This window comes from Falco cherrug, chromosome 7 (genome assembly GCF_023634085.1).
Source record: "Falco cherrug isolate bFalChe1 chromosome 7, bFalChe1.pri, whole genome shotgun sequence".
NCBI lineage: Eukaryota > Metazoa > Chordata > Aves > Falconiformes > Falconidae > Falco > Falco cherrug.
In genome coordinates this window covers 16,747,983-16,761,149 of record NC_073703.1, presented here as the reverse complement: position 1 = coordinate 16,761,149, position 13,167 = coordinate 16,747,983, and the positions used below count along the sequence as shown (strand labels likewise).

The following is a 13,167-nucleotide window of genomic DNA, read 5'->3' as shown; positions in this document are numbered from 1 at the left end:
CAGGCGGTGTGTGTGTTGGTCTCTTCTCCCAGATAAGAAGTGACAGGACAAGCTGCACCAGAGGAGGTTTAGATTGGGTATCAGGAAAAATGCCTTCACAGAACGGGTGGTCAGGCACGGCCACAGGCTGCCCAGGGACAGGGTAGAATCACCATCCCTGGGGGTGTTCAGAAAACACCCAGATGTGGTGCTCAGGGACAGGGTTTAGAAGTCGGCTCAGCTGTCCCGTGCTGACAGTCGGATGTACCATCTCAAAGGTCTTTTCCAACCTAAATGATTCTATGATTGTACAAAGCACCAAAAAACAACAGTAATTTTTGCTGGCCATGTTTTTATTTGTTTTTCATTTTAAACAGGGGAGCCAATGATACATCCAGTATTTCAAAAAATCAGAAGGTAAAACAAATTTTCAGAAGACTGAGATGCTACATGCTATATTTAACCTAATTTTATTCATGCTTGCTTTTGAGGGGAGTTGAGAGTGGGACAGGAATCATTCAGTAAAAACATACAGTAAAAACAAAATTTCTCACCATATAGAACTTTAACCTACAGTAATGTTGTACCTTAATTATTTCCATGCACACAACTAACATTACAAAATTTTTTAAAAATAAACACAATTAAGACTTCTAGGAGCATTTGATAATAAAGCAATTCCTAATTTCTTTTGTAGAGATCAAGCACCTCCAATTACAAATTCCTATACACAGTGAGTGCTTACTTGAAATGAAAACTAAAAAATAAAAATTAAAAAAATGTATTGGATAGCCTCAGAATAAGCCGATGTTAATATATATCCAGCTATGTAGGCAATAAAACCATAGTGCTAAACGAAAACTTTTATCTGAAAAGTAACTCAAAAATTGACTTTCTATAATTACAGAAATATACTTATTTGCTAAAATAAATAAAAGTGCTGCATATTAACACTTCACTATAAAGAATGCATACCAGAACATTTATAAATATTGAATGATTTTCAGTAAGAATAGCTACTACAATAATGCTGGCTAAATAGAAGTGCATAATGAGAAGCACTATGGGTGGTTAATGTTTTGCCACATACTGCTGTTACCTTGAGGTAGATAACACATGCGTACCAAATTCTGCATTCATTTCAGTTGCTGCTGGTATCATGTGTCTAAGAAATGTGTACAGTATGAAAAAACTCTAAAATACGCATGAATGAAAAAATGTTTTGGGAAAAATAGATATTTTCATGCAATTATGTACAGTCTCACTGTGTAAATTTCAAGGCAAGGTTCTTTTTCTGCAAAACATGGACACTGTTTTACTGAGAGAATGGTTTTTGTTTTTTTTTTTTTTTACTTGGTTTAGTGCATTTTTTGTTACCTCCTGCATTTTGCATTATTTTGCTCTATTCATTAATTTTGTGTGCAAACGACATGCCAGTTTAAAAACAAAACTAACTCATGTAGAGAAAGTAATTCTGGATTGTAAAAACAATGGTAAACAGAAAACTAATGAAATCCATACCAAAATTACACCGTCTGATTCAAGTAAAAAAATTACTTACACTAGTAATAAAAAAAGACAAACACATCTCATGAATATAAAAGAAATGTCTGCTGAGTGTTTTAATTTAGATGTTTCAGAATGCTGCTGTACGTTTTGTGGGGAATCTGGGGAGATGATTTCATAGCAGAAGGTGTTAACGTGGCCTGTATTGATTTCAGTGGCGAACCAACGGGGCTGTGAAACTGAGGAATACCTATAGCCTCAAGCTGCTTGTTGAAGAGGAGTTCTCCACTGTTACTGAGAAAGCTCTCTTCTCTTTCCTTCTCCCCAAGCTTCCCCTCTTCTACTGGCTCAGGTTCTAGCATTTCAGCATCTTCTTTCTTACTAAAAAATTTGTCCAAATAACTGGTGTAAGTATTTTCTTTTTCAACCTGTTCATCTTTCCTGACTTCACAACAGAACTGGTCTATGAGGAAGCACTCCTCCCCGCTACTTACAAACTGACTGTCCCAAGAAGTTTGGTACAGAGCTTCTAACTGTGCCAAATTAGCCATTCCTTTTTCCTGCTTCTCTCTGCTTACTGACTTTGATATTAATCCTTTCAACTCTATCTGAGACACTGAGCTATTCAAGTCATTTAATTTATCAACATCAGTAGACTCGTGTTGTAAACTAAGCTGAATGGTTTCTGCTATGAACGAATCAAAGTCAAATCCTTGATTCTTCTCCCTTTCTTTTTCAACGAGTTGCTGTGATGCTTCCTCAAGTGCTATCTGAGCTTTCACCAACCCATTCTTTTCACATTTAGACTTGCCTTTCTTATCAGACTTTTCTTTGCTCTGTTCCTTCCAGTTCGAAAGATCTATAATAAGCTTGGGCTCATAGTAATGGTTAACTTCACTGTCTCGCCAAACTAAGTTATCTAGGTACGAAGATGACCTCATTTTGTAATTACAAGTGTGACTACATTCCAGATCACAGTACTTGTTTTCATGGTGATCTGAATACTGCCAGCAAGGCTCAGTAGAGAAGTGGGTGTCAAAGGCAGGATCCTCCAGATACTTTTCACGATCTCCATCCAAATATTTGCGAGGATCTACTTGCACTTCTTCCTCATCAGTAACATCAGAAAGAGCCCTTGGATCACGCTGAACTTCATCAGCTTCATAGTTATTATGAATAGGCCAGTCATGGTCTGAAAACTGACTTTCATGGTATCTGTAAAACAATTTCCTAAGCGTTAGCAGCTAAAAACCAGTCTTCTAGCTCCCGAGACAGAGACAGTTAAGTTTTGAAATTCCCTTACGGAAGAATGACAATTCAACATAGATAATGATTTTCCTCAATCCAACTGGGTACCCCTGCCAGGTTTTTAATTTAATCTGGCATAAAGCAATCCTCACATGCACATCTGAAAGATTTAAGTCCAGAATTACGTACAACAGCTCACTCCATTTACAGAACTCTTTTAAAGTGTGTTTAACTGATCTTAAACGATGACTGTAAATCTCTTTGGTATTACATGCACTAAGGATTGAACAAGACAATCACACTTAAAACTATTTATTTTTTAGAGAAATATTTTTTGGGGAAAAGAGTAACAGAAAGATTAACTTTAGATTCTAGAGCCTTGAGTGCTTCAGCATATCCAAGTCAGTCTAATCATTTATAAACTCAATGACAATGCACTGCCTGCAAGGGAAAAGTTTATTCTCAGGCCAACTTAATAAGAAGAAACAAACAAAACCCAAAATTATGCCCACGAAGCAACGTTACTTCAAGCACACCACCACTCAGTTATGTTACATGCCACAGTAAGTGATAAATTTACCTTTCCCAATTATAAATATGGCTGTGACTCTCATCCATCAGCAGAATATCATCAACCTCATCTTCAATGTGAAAAGGATGACTTGAAATAGGCTCATCCGTTGGAAAGGAATAAATGCTCATATAAGGATGGGACAAAGCTTCTTCTGCTGTCAATCGATCCATGGGACTAAATGTCAAAATTTGCTCCAAAAAGTCCAGTGCTGTGGAGAAAAATTTATCATTAAATAGGAGAAAAACGACATTTTAAACATCTAGAATTTAAGATTAAGGTGCAATGCTTTGCTCTAGAGGTGTGGATTTGTTTAAGAGTAACCACCTGTGAAGTATCAGCTACTAACTGCCAAATATGCATCCTGTAGCCACAGGAAAGCTAGAAGAGTAGAGGTCAAATCTAAGATCAATAATAATTTAAATTAAAGTGGGAGGAAAAAAAATACTAAGAGACAGAAGGCTTTAAGCTGAATCAGTATCCAGCAACAGCTATCAGGAAACATTGCTGTCAGTTTGATTGGGAGACTTTTAAAAGCATTTGAAAGACAGTTGTTTCATACTGACTCCATTCTAATATCCCCTTGTATTTAGAAGGGCCATGTCTCAAAATAGAGTAATAGTGCAAACAGGTCCTGCAGAGATTCAGAATTCTACTCCAAAGATGACTGAGTAGCTATTGTGTAAGCAAAATCTTTTTTATTACAGCAGAAGACAGTCTTTCAGAGAACACGCAGGTTCTTCCAGCTGAAACTTGCTTTTAACAATCACACACATGTACTGTGAAGTTGCTCACTATTTAATGACTTTGAAATACAGACTATTTTTCTGAATGACTTACCTTCAGGACTGATGCCTGGAAGCAGCTGAGTTAAAGGTTTGTGTGGCTCAGTCATATCGTTTCGAATGTAAACTGGAATTACATTGAGAAGCTCCTGACGGTCCTCCTCATGTACAACAGGAATTGATTCTAGGATCAACTGCATCTGTTCAAGTTCATGCGCACCTAAGCACCAAGAGAAAATACAAGCTGCCATTTCCACTTCAAACACTTGTGATCCCTGTACATGAAAGGCATGTCCAAATTTTGTGCTCCGAGCAGCTATTTTCGGTAGAACACTATTATCTCCTACGCTGAAGTTCTAAATTTGAATGATAGTAAGTCTGAAGAGCTCTCAAAAATGCTGTAGCGTATGAAGAATTACAGAGCTGCTACACACAGATAAAGCAACCTAATCTTAAGCTCTGGCAAGGATGTTTTTACCACGGATGAGGTAGTCTACAGCATCACCCTGTCTTTTTGTTATATACTATACACTGCAATCCTCCCCTTTCAACTGATCCACCTATATTTGGCCTCACTTTGAATTATATGTCCCTTTATTAATAAAAACAGTAGTGGCTCAGCTCAGCAAGAGATCTTACAGGCCACAACCATTTGTATTAATATTCTACTTTGAAACCCGGTATTACTGTCAGGTGCAAGACAACAACAACAACAAAATCACCTGTCAGTTAAGCAGTGCAACCTTGGTTTTAAAAAAAAGCAAACACACAAAAAGACCTGTATTACAATTGAAAATATAGTATACTTTTAGTACTATCTGAAGTCTCCCGGGTAAGAACTGTAAGGGTCTATACAGCAGGTCAATTTTGATTAATCAACAACATCTTATTCAGTGTAACTGGAGTACCCAGAAATACAGCTTGTCTACCTCGATTTATTGTTCAGCTCCAAGAAGCATGTAGCATCCTAGAGATTCAACTAGCAGATGAAACTACATAGGATTATTTGCATGCCAGCATTTCCCTCCTTCACCAAGCGGCTCTGGGTGATCATCAGCAATACTGACGCATGTGACATTAAATAAAAAAATAAATGGGGACAGAAAGAGACTGTACCATCTCCAAATCTATGCACTATCACTTCAGTTTGCATGGCAATGCACTGGACATCCTACCATGCATCTGCCAGATGACCTAAAGAAAAGCTGACCAAGACCTACATTCCCCAAATGAATCAGCACCGCCTCCTGTTAACTTACCTGCAAGACTGAAAAAGCTCTTTTGTTCTCCTACTTCAGACTACTACAAATTACTTGATACAATTATCAGATGTTACACTGCCTGCAAATTGCTGGAAAACAGATTCTACCCTATCATTATTTCCACCATAAAAATTAATCAGCTTGCTTTCCACTAGAAGTGAAATGAGCATTTGAAATACTCATTTAGAAGAAAGAATTAGAGAGGTTACTTGGAACAGCTATTGAGTTCCTCTGCCTCCTTCCCTCCCTCATGCCAGGTATTCTGCAATTTTTATCTGCATTCTTCCTTCCCTTTCCCACCAGCTTTCCAGACACCAGGATTCCTAAGGGATGGTTCAGAAATAGACAGGAAGTTGCAAATTAACCGAATCAAGCCCTCCAAAGAACTTGGTAAAATAATTTTATTCAGAGTCTCAGGACAGGCTAACTACCCTATCTCCAACCATTTTCCCTTTCCAAATGCATGAAGAAGTCCACTCTTCTTTATCAGAAAACTACAGCAGTGCTAAATTTTCAGAGGGACACACCTAGAAAAATATTTTTAGATGTGGATATCCACAGAATGCCATTAGGACACATAAACGAGCCTACAAACTTTGGATTTTGGTTACTAAGAACGAGTTTAAAAAGCAAAATTCTAGCTTACTACACAGCTACCAGACAAATAAAAACTTTTGGCTTTTTTTGAGTAGCATTGGTATTTGCCAGAACACTAGCAGTTGTAATCAATATATGCTGAAATCCACATACTTTCTCCCACTACTCCACTATTTTCCAGTGGAAGCGCTTGATGCAATGGAAACCTAATAAATCTCTTACCAGCTGAGAATTTAATACACTAGGGACACTATTCCAGTAGTTAGTAACTCAATGAGTTAGCAACTCACTGCAAGTTAAGAAAAACCTTTTTGCATACTAATCGCCGATTTCTATAAAATAATGATTTCAAGGTGACAGTAGTCCATTATAGCACTTAATGGGAAAAAGCTCTCAATTTCATTACCTTGATGTACAAACCAAAGAATTACTGCAGAGGTGTGCTTCTAGTCCACATGTATCTAAAGGAATGGGAGCTTCAAAATGCAAGTTCAGTTCTTACGAGATTTTATCTGTATTATGCCAGTAATTTAGACCAACAGGAGCAAATCCAAGAGTGAACCTGAATGAGACAGCTGCTGCTGAGGCCCCAGGGTGCACACAAAATAAGCATTTACTCTAGACTAGCTCATCTGCTCCCGTGGACTGAATGCCTATCAGCAGGTGGAGCACACTGGGTGATCTCCTACAGAGCAAATGACAGTTTCATTTTATCTAAAGAGACTCTAGTTCATGCACTGAGCTAGATCAGGATGGCCATCAAGTGATTTGCTTCAAAAATTTGTTCCTGATCCTAACCAAAGCACTGATGTAGATGCACCCAATGTGAGCAGAGCATTGTTTCCTAAATTACAAGATTCGGCGGTTACACATTTCCTTGGTATGCCACACTAAACCGTAGTCCTCCCTACTCTACTGAAACAAAGGTCAGGTCAAAACAGCCCACAGATGACAAAAAAATAGGAATGGGGAAAAAAGGGCCGCTCTTTCATAATTTAAAATATAAAGAAGTAAGAAGTGATTAGGGTGACTACATAAAAAAAAAAAGTCTTTACTAGTAAGATACTCAGGGCATCCATAAGCCTCAAATACCCCCTGGATACACCCATTCACTAAAACATACGCATTTAGAATACTTCTAGGCATCCAGTAAGTTTAGTTTAATCTAACTACAAACAGATTTACCACATACGAGTAGTAAACTAAACTGTGATATTTACCTAAATATGCACCAGTATGAGTAACAGAAGTGGAAATGTCTTCTGCTTTACAAATACACCAATTTATAGTTTATGTAATTGTGTAATAATATAGCATATCCTGATAGTCAATGACTATTGATATTAGCCATGAGAATCAGCTTTTCTTGATGAAGATAACTAAGCAGTACTGCTCCTTTTAGAAACTGACACACAGATTTTTATTCTACCCACCTGCAAAGAGGGTCTTCCCAGTCAGCATTTCAGCAAAGATGCAACCTGCAGCCCACATGTCGATGGCTTTAGTGTAGTTGTTAGGAGAAAGCAAAAGACGGGGTGACCTGTACCATTTAGTAACCAATCCTTCAGAAAGATGGCCCTAATGAAATTAATTAAAAAAAGCTTAGATTTTTAAAGAGGTAAATTATTTGTTTCCTATTTTTTAATGTACTACAAGATTTTTTGGTCTCAGGGTCCTAGGGATAGTACCATGTGCCCCCTACTACACCCTTCTACCTTTTAAAATGGAACTGCAATATCTTTATGAGTGAATAGCAACAATATAGAAGTATAATGCTATTTATTAGTCAAATGAGGTACTGCAGCAAAACTTCCTTATTCCCAGATGTGAAATAAATGCAGAGATGATAATGAACTCTTTTGTGAAACATCATCTAAACCAGGAAGACCATATCTTTAAATTAACCCCCGAAAGCAGCCACACTTGCACACTATGAATGTATCACTTACAAACTTATCTAAGGCTTCTACAGTTAAGCCTCTAAACATTGCTCTTAATCTCAGGTTCTGTATTCACTGTTAAAAGTCTGCTTTTTGGAACACATCTAGTTAAAAAAAAAATAAATTATTTTATGCTTGCAGTAGTTCTATCCGAGACAAAACATGCCATCCAGAGACCTGTTTTACTCTATTTGCAAGCATTCCAGTTTCCTAACGTGATATCCCACCTGCTAACGAGGCCCTCCACAGACTATCTATCTCTGCAAAAGTGAGAAAGATGCTATTTTAAGAAAGCAATGTTGTCAGTGTATCGCTTAAATATTCCCCCTCTTCACATACCTTGTGGGAATAATGAGGATCCATGATTCGTGCAAGACCAAAGTCACCAATCTTCAGCACCAAGTCTTCAGTATTAATGAAAAGATTAGCTGGTTTGAGATCTCTATGCAGAACATTTGCAGAGTGAATATACTTGAGCCCACGTAGCAGCTGGTACATGAAAAGTCTGGCATGATCTTCCAGTAAAGGGCCTTGCTCTAGCAGATTAGCCAGATCTGTCTCCATGTATTCCTGGACAATGTAAACACAGTTCAATTCTGTAAGGGAGCCCACATCATCTGTTAACTGGCTTCCACTAGGACCAAGAATTTCAAATACTTTGACAATGTTATCGTGGTCAAGTCTTCTAATAATTTTGATCTCACGTAGAGCATGTTTAACACTCTGGGGATCTGTAAGGACAATTTTCTTGACAGCCACTCTCTTGTCACAGTCATTATCGACAGCAGAAAAAACTAAGCCATTTCCACCACAGCCCAGTGGTTTTAAGTCCATATACCGAGAGCCCAGATCAAAACCATGAATGTTCATGAGACTTTCAAATTTTTCTGCCATTTTAAAATTCTTTACGTTTCTTTTTCCTCAAACTACTAAGCTTCTGTAAACACGCGGAGACACTTCCACTGGTATCTGAAGAAAAGGTCTTACAGAAAGGGAGAAGAAACACTTGGCTTTGACTGCAAGATGGTTTCTTGACACTCTCATTTCATTATGAGCCAGCCAGGCCTGTTGTGTCCCCTTGAATTTAGAGCCTGTAAGCTCTAGAACTCAAACTGAGCATAAGATAGAAAGATTGCAGCATTCATAGTTCAAGAAAGGTGCAGCATTTCTGCAGACATTGAAGAAAATACTCACAAGAAACTCAAACGGAATGAAATGACATACTATGCACTCAGCTCTACTGTGCTAAACTGGTTAACATTTAACAAAAATGTGAATAAATATGCACATAATAGGCTTCTATTAACATCCTCCTCCTCACAGTGCAGATACATTCAGTGTTGGACTGGTCCTGAGCAGCGTCATTCTATGGTGCTGGTAAGCACTATTTTTTTTTTCTTCTTCTTCCTCCTTTTTCTGTCCTTTGTTTACAGTCTAGTTAAACAGGAAACTGGCAGCTCTTGATTTACAAAAGATGCCTTCTGTTAATGATCAGGTGGCTCCAGCTCACCACAATCACAATCAAAGCTACCATCCATTTTACTCCGTGACAACCTGAAAAGGAGAGAAAAATACATCAGTATTCTAGCACATACAGAAGTTTTCCTCCTCTCCCCACTCCTTAAGTTGTCCTAGATATACAACTTATTTAACGTCCAGTTACAAAATAAGAAGCTATCACAGAAGCTGAACTAATTAGAAATGACACATACCTTTCATACTTGTGGAAGAAAACTGACAACAACCACCTACCACCATTTCTAAGCCTATCCTGTGAAAGGCTTAGATACAACCTATTGAGACTATGAGGCACACAATAAAAAAATCCTGCTGGATCTTAATAAAGAAGGGAATATCACAGAAAACTTGGTAATTGTCCAATATAGCTGTTAAGAGACAGGTCAGAAACAATTCAGTCACTAAATTTTGGAATAATTCTCTCCACTAAACTTTTACTCAAAGACAAAATCAGGGTTTTAACTATTTCAACATAGTAAGAGATAACTGGGTTCTGTTCTCATGAAAAGGGTAAGGTTTGTGAACTCTCAGTATTTATTGAGTTGCCAGAATATATAGCGCACATCCGATGCCACTTACAAAGCTTGAAACCTTATGATTTTGGATAAAGTTTATGAACACCTGAAATCATAAATGTGCCTCTACAGAATTATTGTTACAGGAATCACAGGGATAATTCCCACATATTAGACAAATACTATTACTTTATCAATTACTTCTACACTTACCCAACCTCAATTACAGAGAAAAACTTAACAGCAAGTACCTTTTACACAGTAACTGATATATTCTATAACCTTTTCCCCTAACATATGGGGACTTTCAGACATAATTTATTTTTCAATAGTCTAATGAATGCAACTTCTATTTATGAAAACAAAGGTGGTGATTTTCTCAGTAAGGTTTCCCGTCTGCAACAGCAGAACGCAGTCATAAAGACCACATGTTGCATTTTTGCACAACATCCTCTTTTCTTTTAAATGATCAAAGATGCCACAAAGGAAAGACTCAAAGGTGTACCTTCTTGCAGTGTGGTAAGGTTTGGGCAATTCCATTACAAGTCACTTGTATATTCTTCCCCAACAACTATAGTGCATGTCAAACCACTAAATGTCTGCTGTTCGATCTTAGATTTGCACATTTCGGCTCTTCGCCCAGCTCTCTAAATAAATGTAAAGTTCTCCAAACTACCCCAACACCTTAGATTAATTCTATGAGCGCTTCTCCTTAAAACTGTGCTCACACTTCAATGGGACACCCGGGACCAAGCTAAACAAGTCTCCCCACTCCTAACAGGGCAGCAAGAGCAGCTGACAAATCATTAACATATTCTAAAGAATGGCCTCAATTCACTAAAGTAATCAGAATTGCATGCAGAAATAAATAAAAAAAATAATGAAGGCAGGCATACTGGCAAACAGAAACAAGGCTGTTTCACCACATTTAAATGCTACCATTCGTTAGGCTCAAGCCTGATGGCCACCAAGACACACAGCCCCAACGTCCTGGCTCACTCCCTTCTGCCACAGCGCCTGCCTCCAGGTGTGTGTACAGCCACACGACAAACACAGGAAAGAAGGAAACACATTCCACCCCCTGCTGGGTTGTTTTTTGTTGTTTTTTTTTTTTTTTAAAAAGATCACCAAATGTAGGATTTCTAAACTGAAAAGCATCGAGCTGCCCTCTACTGATGTGGTAGAGTACCCTGGCAGAAGGGTGATCTTCAGAGCCTTCTTTAGTTGGCATGCGTAACTACTGCCTTGAGATTCCTTTCTCCGCACACTGCCAAGAGTCCTAATTTTAGACCTTGTTTTACAATTATATTATTGTAATGTTATTATATATATATATATAATGTTATTATAATCTCAGTACAAACATAATGAGGTAACACTGTTACTTTAAATTTCATGTTAACTCAAGATCCAAAGCCTCTGTTCAAACACCCTGCAATAAGCTGTATTATAGATCCTTGGGACCATCTAAAGCCAGTTGTATTCTTCCCCATAATTAGGCTTATTGTTTTGCACTGCTGATGTCTTCAATATGTAGCCATACCAATCAGTTTTCACCAGCTGGGTGACACATCTGGAACCTCTCTTTTAGCTAGTTCAATTAAACAGCACAGGAACAGATTCAAAAAGATGCCCATCAGTAGCAAGGAGTAGGATCTGCTGATCTCTTCACTGTAACTCCAACCTTACTCCTTACTGCCATGACTAAATGAAGCTGTCAGCAGAACTACAACATGAAAGCAGTAAAGAGACTGGGAGTTATGGCCCTCTTGCCTACTGAGTCTCGATTTTCATTCTGCGTCTCTGAAACGATGCATTTTTAATCATCAGCTTATACTACATCCTTCCACTAGGTGACTACTAATAACAATGTTTTCAGAAGGTATACAACGATTTTCAGAATCAGAGTGATTTAGCTAAGAAAACAAACGCCGACAACATAAGCAACCCATTGCAGCCTTCAATTTGACCTGATCCTGCTACAAACTTCCTATCTAACTAGGAGCAAATGACTTAACCCCAAAGCCCCAAAAAGCAGGGCTCAGCTACCACCCAACACAGGATCTAGTCCTAGGAAGCTGACCAGGAGGCAGCCCATCTACCAAACAGATACAGTACCTCACCTAGCAAAAATGCCCCGCTACTAAACCAGATTAATTTAAAGATTCAGTAATTGAGTCATCTTTTGTTTACTGCCACTGAAAATTCTAATTTGGCAGCTGACAATGCTGTAGTAGGTTCATATATCCTTGTCTAAACAAACAAAAAATCCTCAGGCTTCTAAACTAACCCCATGCACTAACTACACTTACCTCCTCTTTCACATTAAAGAGCTACCTTCACTGTGCCAGTTTGCTCTCTCACCTAGCACAGCCCTTCGCTCGCATGCTACAGCCCCTTCTACAGCCCCTTCGGTGCCGTTGCCTGTCAGCCGGCCCCTCAGCCAGGACTGCAGCTCCCAGAGCATCGCTTGCGCCAGGGAAGCAGCTGAACTCTCACTTCCCCATCCACGAGTTAATAGCAAACAGACATTTAAGACAATTAGTCCCATGGACCAGAAGCAAATAGGAGGGACAGAATATAAAAAGTTAACCCCAAACTTGCCTTCACTCTAAGGTAATTACTTCAGGGGTAATCAGCTAGAAGAAACTGAGGCTTTTCTCAAGCCAAAAATAAGCTCAGAGTAACAAATTTTCTTCTTTGCATTTTATAGTAATTTTTAACTTTGGAAAATGACGAGGTGGTTTTTTTAAAACATTAATACTTATGAAGAGTGACCTCAACAGCCATTAAGTTTACTTATTTTCAGTTTCAATGAAAGTTGTAACTGTCAGCCCAACTGTCTTGAAAATATAAACTAAATAAACAAAACTGACAAATTGCTCTTCAGTTGTGTAACATGCTCTAATCACTTGAAACACATGATGGACTATAGTATAAAAAAAAAGGAGGGAGGGGTTATCACCCCAATTTGTGCCACATAGGCTATTCACGCAGGCACTGATGTTTTCATTTAGGCTGTCACCTTGCCAAGGCTACCTCTTTTTTTTTTTAAGCAGTACTTTTATTCTTTCCTCCCACAACATTTAAAGAAGGAAACACAAAGAGACTAGTTTCTTAAGTGGTTTAAAACTACGCTTTTAAAACAGATCAGTTCTCAGGAGAGGGCAACATAAGTGACCCACAGAAGGGCTGTCATCTTTGACATGATTCCCTGTGCTGGCAGACATCATCACACCCGACCAG

At 38.3% G+C, this 13,167-nt stretch overlaps 1 protein-coding gene across 4 annotated transcripts in view; it reads right to left on the bottom strand.

Annotated features, from left to right (window-relative positions):
* Positions 1-311: 311 nt before the first annotated feature.
* MAPK6 (mitogen-activated protein kinase 6) overlaps positions 312-13,167 on the bottom strand; it is a 31,567-nt gene continuing 18,711 nt past the window's right edge. For 3 of the 4 annotated variants that reach the window (XM_027800142.2, XM_027800140.2, XM_055717253.1), the window contains exons 2-6: positions 8,228-9,442; positions 7,382-7,526; positions 4,145-4,309; positions 3,314-3,515; positions 312-2,700 (exon numbers count right to left, since the gene is read on the bottom strand). In XM_027800142.2, coding sequence (XP_027655943.1) covers positions 1,602-2,700; positions 3,314-3,515; positions 4,145-4,309; positions 7,382-7,526; positions 8,228-8,782 — 2,166 coding nt within the window. In that variant the 5' untranslated portion in view covers positions 8,783-9,442 and the 3' untranslated portion in view covers positions 312-1,601. Of the gene's footprint in view, positions 2,701-3,313; positions 3,516-4,144; positions 4,310-7,381; positions 7,527-8,227; positions 9,443-12,233; positions 12,333-13,167 lie in introns of those variants that run through there. The other variant, XM_027800141.2, reaches the window with a different exon arrangement.